The sequence below is a fragment of the Helianthus annuus genome, chromosome 11 (assembly GCF_002127325.2).
Source record: "Helianthus annuus cultivar XRQ/B chromosome 11, HanXRQr2.0-SUNRISE, whole genome shotgun sequence".
Lineage (NCBI taxonomy): Eukaryota > Viridiplantae > Streptophyta > Magnoliopsida > Asterales > Asteraceae > Helianthus > Helianthus annuus.
In genome coordinates, this window is record NC_035443.2 from 186,418,373 (window position 1) to 186,434,568 (window position 16,196).

Sequence of the window (16,196 nt, forward strand, 5' to 3'; positions counted from 1 at the left end):
GGAAACAAGGTAATTGCACGTTACCATTTAAAAATATCCTAGCTAGCTCATCTTCAATAAACAAAAAACAAAATAATATTAAAAAAAAAAGATCCATTTTCTATATTTTATACACCGACTATGAAATTAAGAAATAAGAAAAAAGGCAGGACGGTACTATTTACACTCGTTTCCACTGCCTTTCCCTTTAATTCCCTCTCACTCACATTCCATCAACATCTCCAAATCCCTCTCACGCCACTGCCATTCGATTATTTGCTTCTGTTCAGAGCCTTTTCGTACACAGCTCGCTGTTATCCAGATCTCATCTACCGCTAGCCGTTGCTTCTGTTCGGAACCTTTTTCATACCCATTACCAGGTTCGCACCTTCAACCCATTTTAACTATTACCGGCCCCTCTCTGTTTGTTTGTCACTACAAAAACATTCTAAGGTGGTTTTGATAAATCAACGAAACAAGAACCCGGGATTACTAACCCGGTTACAATACTTTTGAAATCTGAAAGAAAAGGATATAATTTTTAACAGAGTTTTTTTTTTTTTTTTTTCAAAATAAATTGCTTCAAAAATTTTCATATATAGTGTGGTGGCTCGTATGTATAAGTTATCTTCTCAATCCTTTGTAACCCAATAATTTTTCAATATTCTTTTACTTTATAAACAGAAATATGACAACAATTGCCAAGTTTGGTCACTTACAAATCCCACTTGAAGACGTAGTAAAGGCCACCAACAACTTTGCTGATGATAACATCATCGGACGCGGTGGATTGGGACACGTATACAAAGGACAACTCCAGCGGTCCGGGGAGTTGATCAAGATTTCTGCGCTGAGGTTAGATCGTAAGCATGGTGGAGGAGTCGTCGAGTTCTGGACCGAAGTTTCAATGCTTTCTGATCTCAAGCATCCAAATATAGTCTCTATTGTCGGATTTTGTGATGAAAAACATGAGAAGATCATTGTGACCACGTATGAGGCCAAAAATGGAAGTCTCAAGGAGCATCTAAGCAACCCGAACCTCACATGGACGCAAAGATTGAAGATATGTGTAGGCGTGGCTCGTGCTTTGAGTTACCTCCATTATGACGAGGGACGCGGCTATGGTGTTATACATCTTAACATCAATAGCTCGACAATTTTATTAGACGAGAACTGGGAACCCAAGTTATCTGGTTTTAAAGTTTCCATCAAACAATTGCTTAACCGAATGGACCGGGTCATCCTTTCTGAACCTATTGGCACAATAGGGTATATGGACCCAGAAATTGAAAAGACAAAAGGGGTGACCTGCAAGTCGGACGTCTACGCATTTGGTGTGGTATTATTTGAAATATTGTGTGGGAGGAGAGCATATATTAGGAACGATGCTAATAGGTTACTAGCTCCATTGGTCATGCAACATTATGAAAACGACACGTTGCCAGATATAATCCATCCCGATCTAAAGAATCAAATGTCCGGATACCAAATATCCGTAAGATCACTCAGAACATACTCAGAAACGGCATATTCTTGCTTAAAGGAAGAGCGATCACATCGCCCAGATATGCTCAGTATTGTTAATAAACTTGAGAAAGCATTGGAGAAAGCATTGAGGTTTCAACCACGACCTGAAAATTTTGTAAGACCTTTTTTGGCTTTTTTGTTTTTCTTTACGCCTTTAAGTTAATTTTCCTTTGTTGTTAATTTGTAAATTCTTAACAATGTAATATTGTTAATTATACTGTAAAATTCATTGTTAGTTACAACTAAAATAGAATTAATTAAAAGAATTGCTATATAACAGCTGTTTATTAAATAAAAAATGTTTTTATTGTTGCTATAAAATTACCTATAATCTGCGATCCTAGACGTAAGTGGCCTTTTACCTATAGGTGCGCTAGATGGGGTCTGCCTATGTTGGACATTCAAAATAATATTGTTAAATATACTTTAAATTTCATTGTTGTTAGTTACACTAAATGAAACTTTAATTAAAATTATCTCAAAATCACCATATATCAGTTGTTTATTAAATGTTTTTATATTGTATGTTTTAATTTCGAGTACTGATATTTTTAAATCTTTGTATTGCTTCTTTGTGATATAATTATCAAGATGTCTTTGGTACCCGTATATATCACACCCATCTTACCACCGCCACCACCCACAAAATTACTTTTAACGAAAATAATAAGAAAATTGTACTTTTGTTCTATTAACTTTGACATTTTTTACGTATTTCTTACGTATCCATCCTTTCAGTAGATGGACTTTAGAAGGGATGTTAAATGTAGACACGATGAAATTAATCCGTAAGCACCCATTCATAAAATTAAAAAAAAAAAATTAAAAAAGGTTAAGTAGCTAGAGAAAAACGAAAAGAATTACACTACTTTATCTAATTACACCATCCCCCTTAAGAGTTTTATACTCAATCAAAAAACCTCTCAACCGAATCCCAAATACCAAACTAAAGAAATACCATCCGTTGAATCACTCAATTCATGACCCCACATTTCTTGTTTTCATTGAGCCTTATCCAAACTGGGGTTCTCTCATTACGCTTCTCATTTTCATAGAGCCTTCAAGATCAATTTTATTAACACAATTCGTTCTCATGTATCTAACAGGTATATATAATTTCATAATTTGTAATTCTCTTTTCCCTTTGTCACATGTTTGCAGGGAAATAACTTGGAACACTTGAAGATTGAGCTTGATGATATAAAGTTAGCCACCCATAATTTTTCAGACACATCTAAAACTGGCTCTGACAATTTCTATACTTGGTACAAAGTAGAACTAGGCCATTTTGATAAAGAAAACCCTTCCTCCATAGAAGGGATAAGTAAAAGTAAACTATTTAAGAGACACAACGCAATTGTTATAAAGCGCTTCCTTCCTAAAGTTGACGAGCTCGAAGAAGAATTATTTTTCAGAGAACTTGAAGTGCTTGCTAGTGCTAAGCATCACAACATAGTCACTCTAATAGGATTTTGTGTTGAAGGTTTTGAGAGGATACTTGTCACCGAGAAATTTTCTAATGGATCACTTGGTGATTATTTGGGTAACGCAAAAAAAATGCATAATTTGACTTGGGAAAAACGTTTGAAAATCTGCATTGACGGTGCGCACGCACTGAATTACCTTCATTATGAGATGGCAGATAAAAAAATGATGATACACAGTAATATAACTCCTTTTAGATTTGGGTTGGATGAGAATTGGAGGGCAAAGATCGAAGACTTTGAGTTGGCAGTATTCCTGCCTCCAAATCAAAAAGACGAAGCTCTATGTAGAAGAACATATTTTGAGTCAATGTACCATGTGGATCCAGAATATGCGAAGACCGGTAAGCTAAAAAGAGAGTCGGATGTGTATAGCTTTGGAGTAGTTTTGTATGAAATTCTATGCGGAAGAGAAGCTGATGACCCTATTTACCTTAAGGAGAGTGAGAAAGGGCTCGTTCATGTTGCAAGACAAAACTTCTACAATGGAACAATAGAGGACATGATTGATCCTACACTAAAGGAAGAAGCCGGTAAAAAGACTTATAGTCCAACTAGAGGAGGCAACAAGGATTCTTTGTGCACATTTTTAAAAGTCGCAAACCGGTGTGTGGCGGAGACTCAAGACCAACGCCCAACAATGAAAGTTGTTCTCACCGAACTTGAGAAAGCATTGGTCTTTCAACTAAGTCAGGTATGTTTGTGTGTGTGTTTAATTATGGGTGCATATTATCTTAATGCATAAGAAATAAGTATTAAGCATATACAATGCTACAATTTATTTTGGCTAAATTATTACATAGAACATGTCCTGAAAATATCCAAATAAGACACAATTGAAGAGAAGAATGTTGGAAGTTTAGTGTGAATGAAAGTCTCAAGTTGGTAATTCACTTTGTCCCACATCGGTGTGGGAGTGAAAAGATAGGCTATATATAAGGAGAAACCTTAATGAAGCCTTTGAAGTCTTATGACATGTTTTACCACAAGTCCTACCCGCGCGCACGCAGGGGGGGGTGCAAAAATGGGAACCGGATTTAGTTGAACTCGTGTACGCCCGCACGTCCTGCGGACACGAATGCAGCTCCGAAAACCCGGGCTCGCGGGAGACAGTTTTTGCACTCGAGACTGACTAATTATTTAACTGAAATGATTTTCAGTTTTAATGACCATTATGTGAGTTAATTCTCTCACATATAAAACCCAATGCAATGATGAGGCCAGAATCAGTTATGATCTGTGCCTATAAAACCCAATGCAGACCAACACAGTGAGACACACCGAAAAACAATCTCTGCAGCGCTCAGGCAAGTGTTCAAGTCCGGCAGCGCTCGGTGCTGTTTCGAACCGGCGTACCCTGGGAACAGACGGCGAATCTGTTTAAGGGAATTGTGTCAAACACAAGCCCGGTTAAATCGTTTACTGTTTCTTTTTACTTCTATTTGCAATCTTCTCTAACCGCTGTTCTCATCAGTGGTTTTGTTTCAACTTGCCACTGCCTCTAATAGACAGTGGTTGATCAGCGGTTAGACTGATCAGTGCTTAAACTGATCAGTAGTTAAGTTAATCAGTGGTTAGTCAAACTGATCAGTAGTTTATCATACGGATCAGTACTTTCTAATCAGTGGTTCCTAATCAGTGGATACATAACAGTGGTTATTTTTCTAACAAAGAACCCTGTCATTTAAACACAAAACCTATAAACTTGAAACTGTATGTCCATACTTTTTGTCAAATAAAGTAAATTTCTACTTTATAAGAACCCAATCTCGAGGGCTTCCATTTAAAGAATTGGTTAGCAGGCTGCCTCTTGGTTAAAGCTTATGGGACTTAGATGGGGACCTCCTTTGATGCAGGTTATGCCCTTGCTAATTGGCAGCCTCTTGCGCTAAATAATAATGTGTTTTCGTCACTTTCTCACCTTTTTATTTGTATTTGAAATATTGCATGTTCCATAACTTTATATGCATTGTTCAACACAAAAAAAAACTAATTCAGTTTACATCCATATCCTGGATGAATTCTCGCCACCAATCGTTTTCGTGTATAGAAGTTACAATGGAATGCCCACTTTCTTTGATATTCATTATTTTGTTACCAAATTTGACTTGTATATGGTATTAATTCTATATTATGTTAATTTCCTTTTCATATTTATTATTTGGTTACCAAATTTAACTGGTAATTTATGTCTAGTTAAATTTATTTGATGGTTTTAATTTTTAAGGTATCGTCTTTAGACATCAATCTCGTTGATATCTTATCATCTATTATATTATTAATTATTTAATTGTTTTATAGTTTTCCTTAGCAAATAGCTTTCACAGCCAATTTGTAGTTTTATCAGAAATTTATAGTTTTGAGCATTAATTTTATTTTCTCAAATACTATTTCTTAAAGGAGGAGCAAGTACAGGAGCCAAATAAGGACCAAGTTGTAGACGAACTTCAGATAACAACTTTTCAAATTCGTGTAAGACCTTCCTTTTTTTTACTACATCTTTTTGGTTAGTAATTTTTTTATGAATGAAACTAAATTATAATTTGATAGAGGTAATGTGTCATTGTAAACTAGTAAGGTGCAACCCGCGCTGTACCGCGGGGAAAACATTAAAAAGGATTTAAAGTCTATAGTATATTCGGCACATTTTTGCCATCCCTATGACGCTTAACCCTAAAAATTAACTGGGTTTGTAATAAAGGACTTAACCTAAAACAAAAAGCACATGTATGTAAAGGTCAGCGGGTGAAATCTTAAACGTTAAAAATACCTATGAAATCACCCATTACATAAGACATTCTATTCCCTCAAATTCGTTCCATCCACCACCCTTGGGGTCTGTTTTGGTATGGGGTAATAGAATGGATGAAGGAATGGAATGGACGAGGGAATGCAATGGATCATTACCATTCCATGTCTTGTTTGGTTACCATGTGTGAATGGAATGAATTATTATTATGTATTGTTTGGTATGCAAGAAAAACATCAACGGTGAGTGGTGGTCGGTGGTAGTGATTATGGGTGGTTATAGGTGGTGGTGGTGGGCGGCGGCGACGACGTCGATGGGTGGTGGTGGTGGCGACGACGAGTGGCGGTGTGGCGACGACGACAAGTGGCGGTGGCGGCAGTGGCAGTTGGTGGTGGCGTCAACGATGGTGGTGGTTGGCGGCGACGGTGGTGGTTGTCGGAGTGGCGACGAAGGCAGTGGCGGGTTGCGGCGATGGCGTTGGTGGTGGGTGGTGGGTTGTGACGAAAGTGGTGGGTTGTGGTGTTGTTGATGAATGGTGCAAGAGGGGATGGAATGAAAAAAAAACATGGGGGTTGATGGAATGATTTTGAGGGAATGAAATGCCTTTTGGAATGGGTGATTCCATTCCATTGACCAACCAAACATCTTTTTCTTCATTCCCTCGTAATCATCCATTCCATTCCGCCTCTCATTCTTGCATACCAAACAACATATATAGTCTAGCAGAGTGGGGTTAGTGCCCTCTAGTTGAGAGGGTGTGAGATATCTCTCTCAACTGTTAAAGATTCTCACCGTTCAAAAAAAACACTTTAAGCATTAACACTTATAGTCTCTTAACTTTTAATCGAGTTTTACGTGTTTAATTTTTTGTACATGTGTGTATAAATTTAAGTTGATTTAGGTTTCGACGTAACTTTCTCCCGGAAATAAATAAGTCTGGTCAAATATAATATGTTCTTATGCTTATTATTATGTACATTTTGGGTTGGTATACGTTTAGACGTAAGTTTTATTTTTTCTAGAAATGAATTTGGTCAAATATAATACGTTTTCGTGCTTATTTTTATGTATGTTTTTATTTGGTCAACATCTTAACGTAAATTTTTCTGAAACGTCGCGGCAACGTGCAGAGCACTTTACTAGCTATATTACATAAATAAACATGGTAGATGGTTTTTTATGGTAATATCTTTATACACCAACAATCAACATGTTAATATCTATTAGGGTGAACGAGGCGCCCTTGGGGTGGCGTGCGGTGAGTGAGTTCCCCGCTTGGGAACACCGCCGCCGACCCCTCGGGGAGGCTAAGCGGGGACATGACTGCGGTATTGATTCACCTAGAGAGGAAAGAGGATGGGAGAGATGTTATAAAAATATTTTCTTAATTAAAAAAATAAAAAAGCAAGTCCCCCAAGAGAGGAGTGTCGCCATCAAATTGAGGGTGTGGGGGGAGTTAAGTGGGAAGTTGACGTGGCTCGTGTTGATTGGCTGTGGGTAAGAGAGGTCATTCCCCACTTAGAGGAGTGCCCCTTACACCCTTAGGGTCGGTTTGGTATGATGTAATGGAATGGACAAAGGAATGGAATGGATGACGTAATGGAATGGACGAGGGAATGCAATGGATCATTACCATTTCATGTCTTGTTTGGTTACCATGTGTGAATGGAATGAGTTATTATTGTGTATTGTTCGGTAGGCAAGAAATATTGTGTATTGTTCGGTAGGCAAGAAAACGGAGTAATAAAATCAGCGGTGAGTGGTGGTTGGTGGTAGTGATTGTGGGTGGTTATAGGTGGCGGTGGTGGGTGTCGGTGGCGGCGACGGGTGGTGGTGGTGGCAGCGAGTGGCGGTGCGACGGCGACGACGAGTGGTGGTGGCAAGGTGGCCGTTGGTGGTGGGTGGCAGCAGAGGTGGCGGTTGGTGGTGGCCGTTGGTGGTGGGTGGCAGCAGAGGTGGCGGTTGGTGGTGGCGGCGACGGTTGGTGGTGGCGGTGGTGGCGTCGACGATGGTGGGCGGCGGCGGCGGGTGTCGTTGGCGGTTAGTCGCAACTGTGGGTGATAACGGTGGTGAGTGGGTGCCGGCGGCGGCGGTGACTGTCGGGGTGAGGTGGTGGCGGGTGGCGGCGTTGGCGTCGGTGGTGGTGGTGGGTGGTGGTGGTAGTGGGTTGTGGCGAAGGTAGTGGCTTGTGGTGTTGTTGATGAATGGTGCAAGAGGGGATGGAATGGAAAAAAACATGGGGGGTGGAAGGAATGATTTTGAGGGAATGGAATGCATTTTAGAATGAGTGATTTCATTCCATTGACCAACCAAACACCCTTTTCTTCATTCACTCGTAATCATCCTTCCATTCCACCTCTCATTCCAGCATACCAAACACTACCTTATAGTATCAATTTCTTCATTGTTTTGTAGTTTTTTAGCAAATAGTTTTTCTCTCTCATGTTATTTCTTAAAGGAGAAACAAGTACAACACACGGACAATGACCAATTTGTCAACCAACTTGAGATAGCACCTCAAGAAATTCATGTAAGTACTTCCTTTTTTATTTATATTTTCACTTCACCTTTTTTGAATTATGAGTAGATACTTATGAAATGATAAACTTAGTGATAAGAGATAGTTAATAATGAATCCATGTGCATCCTTTTTTTTTATCGGCAAACACACTTTATATATAAATATAAAGAGCCAGCAAGAAACCAGAGAAAACAAACAAAACGGAAACAAGAAACCAAAAAAAAAAAAAACAGAAACAAAGACAACGGCGATTACAAAATGTCTATGATACTAAACTCTCTCCAGTTTTCCCACGAAGGCGGCTTTACGTTTGAGCGGTTGCACATCCAAAGAAAAACTTCCTCCCTTATTTGATCCACCGAGGCTGAAATCGGAATGAATTGGTCTTCGAAAACTTTTAAGTTCCTGGCTCCCCAAATCATCCACACTGTCGCCATAGAAATCGTGTATATTATCCTTTTCCAGTTCTTGCTACCCGGGCACGACTTCAAGTAAGAGATCAGACTAGGCAGATTATTAATATCATTAGGGAAAGGTATTTTCACCCAAGTCATAATATTCCACCAAATGCATTGAGACCAAAGGCAATTTACGAAGATATGATCCGGATCCTCGTCACAAATTCCACAATGGGAGCATTCACTGTCCGCAATGGGCACACCCCTCCGAATCAGCCCAATCTTGGACGATCGCCCGCCATAGAAGGAGGTTTGCTTTTGGGTGGCCCAACTATTCCACCAGAACCCGAGGGAGTTAGCCGTCGCCCCTATATCAGCCGCTTCCAGATCAAGACGAATCCATGTGCATCCTAAATTTGAAATGTGTGGATGGCACTACACCACACACCTAGAAAATCATCATATCACGTGCATGAATGTGATAACATAAAAAAGTGGAGATCACATGAACTTCTTACACCTTCCTCGATGATGTCTTGTAATTGGTGCCACAGCAGAATGCCTAGCATGCCTCCACACGGAGACAACTCAATAGTCGTCTCCTATCCTAAGTAGTTAATACGGTAAATATCAGATATTGGTGAAGGACCAATATTTGAGATATCGGTTTTTATTATGGTGGGATATTGGTAATTTTAATATTATGCTAAATTTATATATATAGCAATTTAACACTAACAATTCACTATGCTCTCATACCATTAAATAATTAACCTTTTCCAACTTGCAAAACGTTAACAATTGTAGCAAGTAGGAACTCACTAAGACTTAAAACATTAAAATAAAACATAACAACAATTAAGACTCAAAACACTAATATCAACAATAAGAAGAAAGACGAATGGTAGAAACAAGATGAAAGGTACCGATGTCAGAAAAAAAAATCGGTGATATATCGATCAAATACCGATATTGCCAATTTTATCCATACTGATATTCTAACCAATATTTTGCACTGATATTTCGACAGGAGACCGCTAAACTAAACAATATATATATATCGGTGATATATCGAGATATTAACTACATAACTTGTATCTACAAATGAACATATAATCCAAATCCCACACCACGAAGATGATAGCACACACGATTTTAGAAAGTTTCCAAAGGTATATTTGAATTAAATATATTTGTCAAAAGCTTATTTAGTTGTTTTATCTCAAATAAAAGGAAGACATCATAACCAATTTCAAAAGCAACATAAGATGTAACACAATAGAGTAAAGGTAACAGTAAAAGAAGTGTGAACATCCATAACCCAATATCACACCCTCATTATGTGCGAAAACCATGGTGATCCCTTCTTGTTAAGAAAAGACCAAGATAATAAAAAGAAAATTACTATTAAAATTGAAATATTTAAATTTAAAATTATATTGTTTTTCAAACTCAACCAAACAAAGTTAAAAAACAACTCAAAATAAATAAAACTCATTAATAAATAAATAAAACTCAAAATAAATATTGTTTTTCAAACTTGTTCCAATAACTCAAAATAAAGAAAACTTATTGATTGATATCTAGGCATCCTATATGATGTTGTCATGAATCTTGAGCGTGGTTACCTGAAACATGTAGAATTAAGAATGGTTACCTAGCTAACGGACTATAGCTCAATTGGTATTGGAAGGGAAGTGAAGATTTTGGTTTGAGGCTATAGGTCTCAAATTCGAATCTGATCCCAACCGGATTTTACCACAGTGAGCTTTTGGATGCCGTGTTTGTTTTCCCGGAACCGGTGATAGTGGACAACCTAGCGCTTGTCTGTGGTTGCAGGCGTATGAGGTTGCATTTTGCCAATGGGTTACCTCGAATAGCCGAGCATTTATTTCGTTGTTCGTTTAAAGAAAGCATGGTTACCTAAAAACTCATTAATTGATATCTAGCCATCCTATATAATTAAGGTTTATTATTATGCTGGTCAATTGGGACGGTTCGCCCATGCATGTTCCATAACTTGATATGAATTTTTCTTTAAAAAACTAATTTTCATTTTATGTCATATCCTGGACGAATTCTCGCCATCCAATTTCTTTGATAGAATGTATATGAATATTCCATTTCAATTGGACAAGGCATACGATATTGTATCTATCTTCTGTAATATCCTTTTCTCACCAAATTAGACATGTAATTTACTGTTAAATTCATTTGATGGTATTTATGGTATTATCTTTATACATCAAATGTCAACACCATATCATCTATTATATTATCAATTTCTTCATTGTTTGTAGTCTCTTTTGCAAGTAGTTTTTCAACACCAATTTATAGGTTTTATCACGAATTTTATGGGTTTTAGTAGATAATCTTTTCTCTCACATGTTATTTTTTAAAGGAGAAGCGAGTACAAAATACGGATAATGACCAAGTTGTTGACCAACTTGAGATGGCACCTCCAGAACTACTTCCTGTAAGTCCTTCCTTTTGTTTTTTTTTTTTTTTTTTTATTTATTTATTTTCACTTCACCTTTTGTTTAAATTATGAGTAGATATTTATAAAATGATAAACTTAGTGATAAAAAAGTAGTTATTATAAAATTATGTGAATTCTAATATATAATTATTATATTACATAAATAAGTATGGTAGACTGTTGTTATTAAGGACTTTACTTGATCAAATTCGGAATCATATACTACACACAAATTGAATTGGCAACACCAGAGTGCCTTTTTTTTATAAAAATCAAATTCAGCCACGTGCAAACTAATTATTTTTGGTTTCAGAATAAACAGCCAAATTGAAACCAGCACAGCCGGTTAGGTAGTTGGGTGTTTATATGAATCCACGTGCATCCAAAATTCAAAACGGATGGATGGCACTACGCCACACACCGAGAAAATCGTCACATCACATTATATCGTATCCTTCCTACGATGCCGCGTCCTGAATAAGACTAGGCGGTATGAGGTCCGTCCCGGTATGGCGAGGCACGGCGCCACCGCCCCCTCCCGGTACGTCCCGTCGCCAATGTCGGAAGCTTGCCGCGTGCGGCATCTCTACACACACACACACACACATATATATATATATATGTATATGTATGTATATATTGAGGCTCATCCCCATACCCTAGGTCCATCCCCTTCAGGCTCATCTTCACACCCGCTTACGTAGACGCCTACATAACGGATCATCCTTTGAGGACTACACTCATTCACATCCATAGTCTAATCTAAATGTTCTAGCACAAGAGTGTAATAACATAAAAAGTGGAGATGACATGAACTTCTCAAAACTTCATTGATGGTGTCTTGTAATTGATGCAACAACAGAATGCCTAGCATGCCTCTATACAGAGCTAACTTAAGAGTCGTCTACGAGTGAGCATATAATCCAACCCCACATCAAGAAGAAAGTTAGATGATAGCACACACCATTTTAGAAAGTTTCCACGTGTATATTTTAATTAAATATATTTCTCAAAAGTTTTTATTTATAGGAATAATGGATTTTAATAATCCAAACTTTTAGTCGTTGGCCGGAAACAGTCCCAACTTAAAAAATAACCGGTGGTAGTCCCACCTTTTCGTATATTGTAAACCAATGAACTTTTACTAAAAAAAACCTTAATTTCTTTTTGTCTCATCATCTTTTTCGGCAACTTTTCGTATAATGTAAACCAATGGACATTTACTAAACCGAAAAAGATAAAGAAACAAAAAGAAATTAAGGTTTTTTTTTAGTAAAAGTCCATTTGTTTACAATATGTGAAAAGTTAGGACCACCAGCAGTTATTTTTTAAGTTGGGACCGTTGCCGGCCAACGACTAAAAGTTTGGATTATTAAAATCCATTATTCCTTATTTATATTTACTTGTATAATATGAATTCATCAAATGAATTTATATTAACATGTATAATATGCCTAAAAATAAAAAAAGTAACATTAGAGACAATTTCAATAATTTAGATTGCGTTGACTCTTTAAACCATTTGACTATTTAAACATAAAAACACAGATAGTCAACTCAACTGAAATAAAACATCTAAGTAACAATGTATGGTAAACATAAGTGAAAATGTGTGAAATGTTTCATAATGACACAAGTATTTGTCTGTATTTTATTATAAACATAAACATTATTTATTAAAAAAAAGCCAAAATATGTTGTCTGTATTTTATTATAAACATAAACATTAGTACCTGGTACCATTTGCTTATCTCTAAGTTCAAATCGTGATATAGAAAGTGAATAATTTCAAAAGTGACACACGTCATATCAGATTATAGATTTCAGTCAATGTAATTACCAATAGATATGTAGAATACCGTTTCAGATCCAACATCATTCTTGATTAAATCATCTTCGTTGGCACTCCAGGTGCGACACTAGCGTGAAAACCCATCAAGAATGATCCTTAGCTATAAGATTGATACTTTGTTTAGAGATATAGAGATGAAAGCATACCTGCTAGAAGGTTGGGATGGTGTAGGCGATTAGAGAGGATTAGAGATTAGGGTTTAATAAATGAAATCTAACATCTTTAGAGATATAAAGATGAAATCTTACCTGCTAGAAGGTTGGGAATGGTGTACCCGATTAGAGAGCCTTTTTGACGAAGAACACATCAGATTCAATGGTCGTGGGAGGATTAGCAGAAAGAGATCCAAGAAGAAACCTTAATGTGTGTGTAGTACGATACAACTTCCAAAAGAAAATAAAAGGGGAAACGGTGCAGGTGGAAGCGTGGTGAAGAAGACTATTGAGATTGAGATTGGAAGCTGAAATCCTAGCGTGAGATGAGAAGTGTTTTTGTATTCTGTTTGGGTTATAGAACTTAGGGGGTGTTTGGCATTCTTTCCCAAAATGACTTATTAACTTATATAGTCATAAGTGAGAAATCAGAAATTCGGACTTCTCAAAAATGACTTCACACACACATACACACAAAATCCTCTAAAACAAGCTAACCCAAACACTCAAAAAGCAACTTATTAACTTTTATAAGTTAATAAGTCATAAGTTGCTCCAAAATAAGCTAACCCAAACACCCCATAGAACTTAGGGGGTGTTTGGCCTAGCTTTTATTTTTTTGCTTATGCGTATATTTTAAAATAGCTTATGCTTATTTTCTTTCATTTGATAAGCTATTTTTAAGTGTTTGGATTAGCTTATATTCTTTAAGTTGAGTTAATCCATTGTGTACTGTGAGAAGGGGTATAATATCATTGTGTGTATTACATTCAAATGAGTTAATCCACCATTTGAGGGTAAATGAGTAAAAAACCATCTTGTTTAAATAAGCTTATTCAAATAAACTAAAAAAACCATCAACCCATAAGCTTCTTGAAATTAGCTTATATAAGCTAATAAGCTAATAAGCATAAGCTTAAAAAGCTCAACCAAACACCCACTAGTGCTTATTTTGTAAAAATAAGCTAAAAAAGCTATAAGCTTAGATAAAAAAGCTAGGCCAAACACCCCCTTAGAACTATAGTCTTCATCGATTTTGACCCATATTATAAAACGGGTCCTCCTAACCCGTGCACTAAAGGAAAGGGAAGTGTGGTTTAGGCGGAAAAACTAAAACGAAGGCCCTAGATAGCATCATTTGTCTCTTCTATAGTTATCTTCTTTATTAGGTAGTATAGATAGGAAATAAATCTATGGGTTCTAAATCGTTAAAAAAAATTCGAACTCACTTTGTTCTTATACATATAAGACTAAATTACTATTTTAGTCTCTGTGGTTTACACAGTTTAACAATGTAAGCCCAAAAAGTAATCTTTTGACATATCAAACCTTGAGGTTGAATTATATAATGATTTTGGCCCTAGACACTAACTTTGTTATTTTTTGCAGTTAACTGTAAAAGTAATTAGGTTATTATATCCGTTGGAGGCTGTTTTTGATAACTTTAAAGTTCTTTTAATATTTAATAGATTATTAATAATTCAATTACTCAAGTTTATTTTGTTATTTTGTTATTTTTACGATTATTATTTCACAAATACGTTTTAAATACACAAATAAATATGCATTTTCTTTAAAAGTTTGTGTTTTACAAACACCATTTTTAACTCATTTGTTATTTGACCCTTTTTACTAAACGGTGTATTGTTTTTAAAATTGTTCCATTTTAAATCATTCTTTTCAATTTGGTTTGTCTTTTAAAGTTTTTTTAACAATTCATTTTATAAAATCGTTTATTTTTAACTTTTTTAAACAATTTCCTTTTTTTAAGTCGTTCATTTTTTAAATTTTAAAAAACGACGTGTATAAAACAGAAGAAATGGAAGATTTGAAAAATATGAACTATTCTAATAAAAAGTTTGCACAATATCGTTCATTTTTTAAACTTTTTTTTAAATCGTTTATCTGTTTTCAAATCTCCATTTGTTTGTTTCAAATTAATTATTTTTTAATCTTTTGTTTATTAAATTTGTGGGTTTTCTAAAACCTTACACTTGTTAGTTTATTTTTTGTAAGTTTTTGTTTTATTATAAAAGTTGTTTTTTAAACCACTCGTCGATCGTTTTGAAATTTCTTTAATTTTTGAAATCGTTCATTTTATAAAGTTCTTTTTACCTAATGGCTATAAGTAAATTGAATACAAAATTTCAAACAAGTTTAAAAATGGTTCTAAAAGAACGGTTTAAAAAGAAACAATTTTAAAAATGAACGGCTTAATAACGAAATGTTTAAAAAAGTTAAAAGAAATGGTATAAAATGAAATATTTAAAAAAAATAAAGGATAAACGACTTTACAAAGGTTTAAAAACGATAGACGCTTTTAATAAAAACAAATGACTATTAAAACCACGTTTATAAAAAACAAACGGTTAATAAAAATGTATATTTATTTGTATATTTAAAATGTATTTTGTTAAATAATAATCGTAAAAATAACTAAATAATAAAAAAAGCTTGAGTAATTGCATTACTAATCTTTTTAATATTAAAAGAGCTTTGTAGTTATTAAAAATAGCCCTAAGGTATGTAATGACCTAATTACCTTACACTTAAGTGGAAAAAGGTAATAAAGTTATTGTTATGAGTCAAAATTGTTATAAAATACAACTTTAGAGTCTGATACGTCAAAAGATTCCTTTTTAAATTACAAGAGCCAAACAGTAATTTACCGTACATATATAAGTATAAAAAGGATAAAGTAGGCTAAACGATAAATTGTTTTGTATCATCATAAAAAAATCAACCAACTTTGTTGTTACCTTTTGGTAATATATATATATATATATATATATATATATATATATATATATATTTTCGGGTGATTTACAGTAGTTCAGTTTTTAAAAACTTTTAATACCTTTTGGTAATATATATTTTTTTTCCGGATGATTTACAGTAGTTCTGTTTTTAAAGACTTTTAATACTTTTAATATATGGTTTACTGAAGCGATGCTATTTTTTTGTTTTTTTTTAATGATGCATTGATGCATCCGTAAGTTTCGTCATGTCTATAGGCGGGTGGGTTAATCCATTTTTCCCTAGAATTGGTGGTGGA

At 35.3% G+C, this 16,196-nt stretch overlaps 1 protein-coding gene and 1 long non-coding RNA gene across 2 annotated transcripts in view; both read left to right on the plus strand.

Moving 5' to 3' along the window:
* Positions 1–212: 212 nt before the first annotated feature.
* Positions 213–16,196, plus strand: part of LOC110888995 (tyrosine-protein kinase JAK2) — a 39,536-nt gene continuing 23,552 nt past the window's right edge. The window contains exons 1-5 of the mRNA XM_035980376.1: positions 213–359; positions 664–1,621; positions 2,668–3,684; positions 5,391–5,462; positions 11,060–11,134. Coding sequence (XP_035836269.1) covers positions 668–1,621; positions 2,668–3,684; positions 5,391–5,462; positions 11,060–11,134 — 2,118 coding nt within the window. The 5' untranslated portion in view covers positions 213–359; positions 664–667. The remainder of the gene's footprint in view (positions 360–663; positions 1,622–2,667; positions 3,685–5,390; positions 5,463–11,059; positions 11,135–16,196) is intronic.
* On the plus strand, positions 13,035–13,369 carry LOC118484340. Its single transcript, XR_004873380.1, has 2 exons — positions 13,035–13,145; positions 13,248–13,369. It is a non-coding gene; the product is annotated as an uncharacterized LOC118484340 (long non-coding RNA).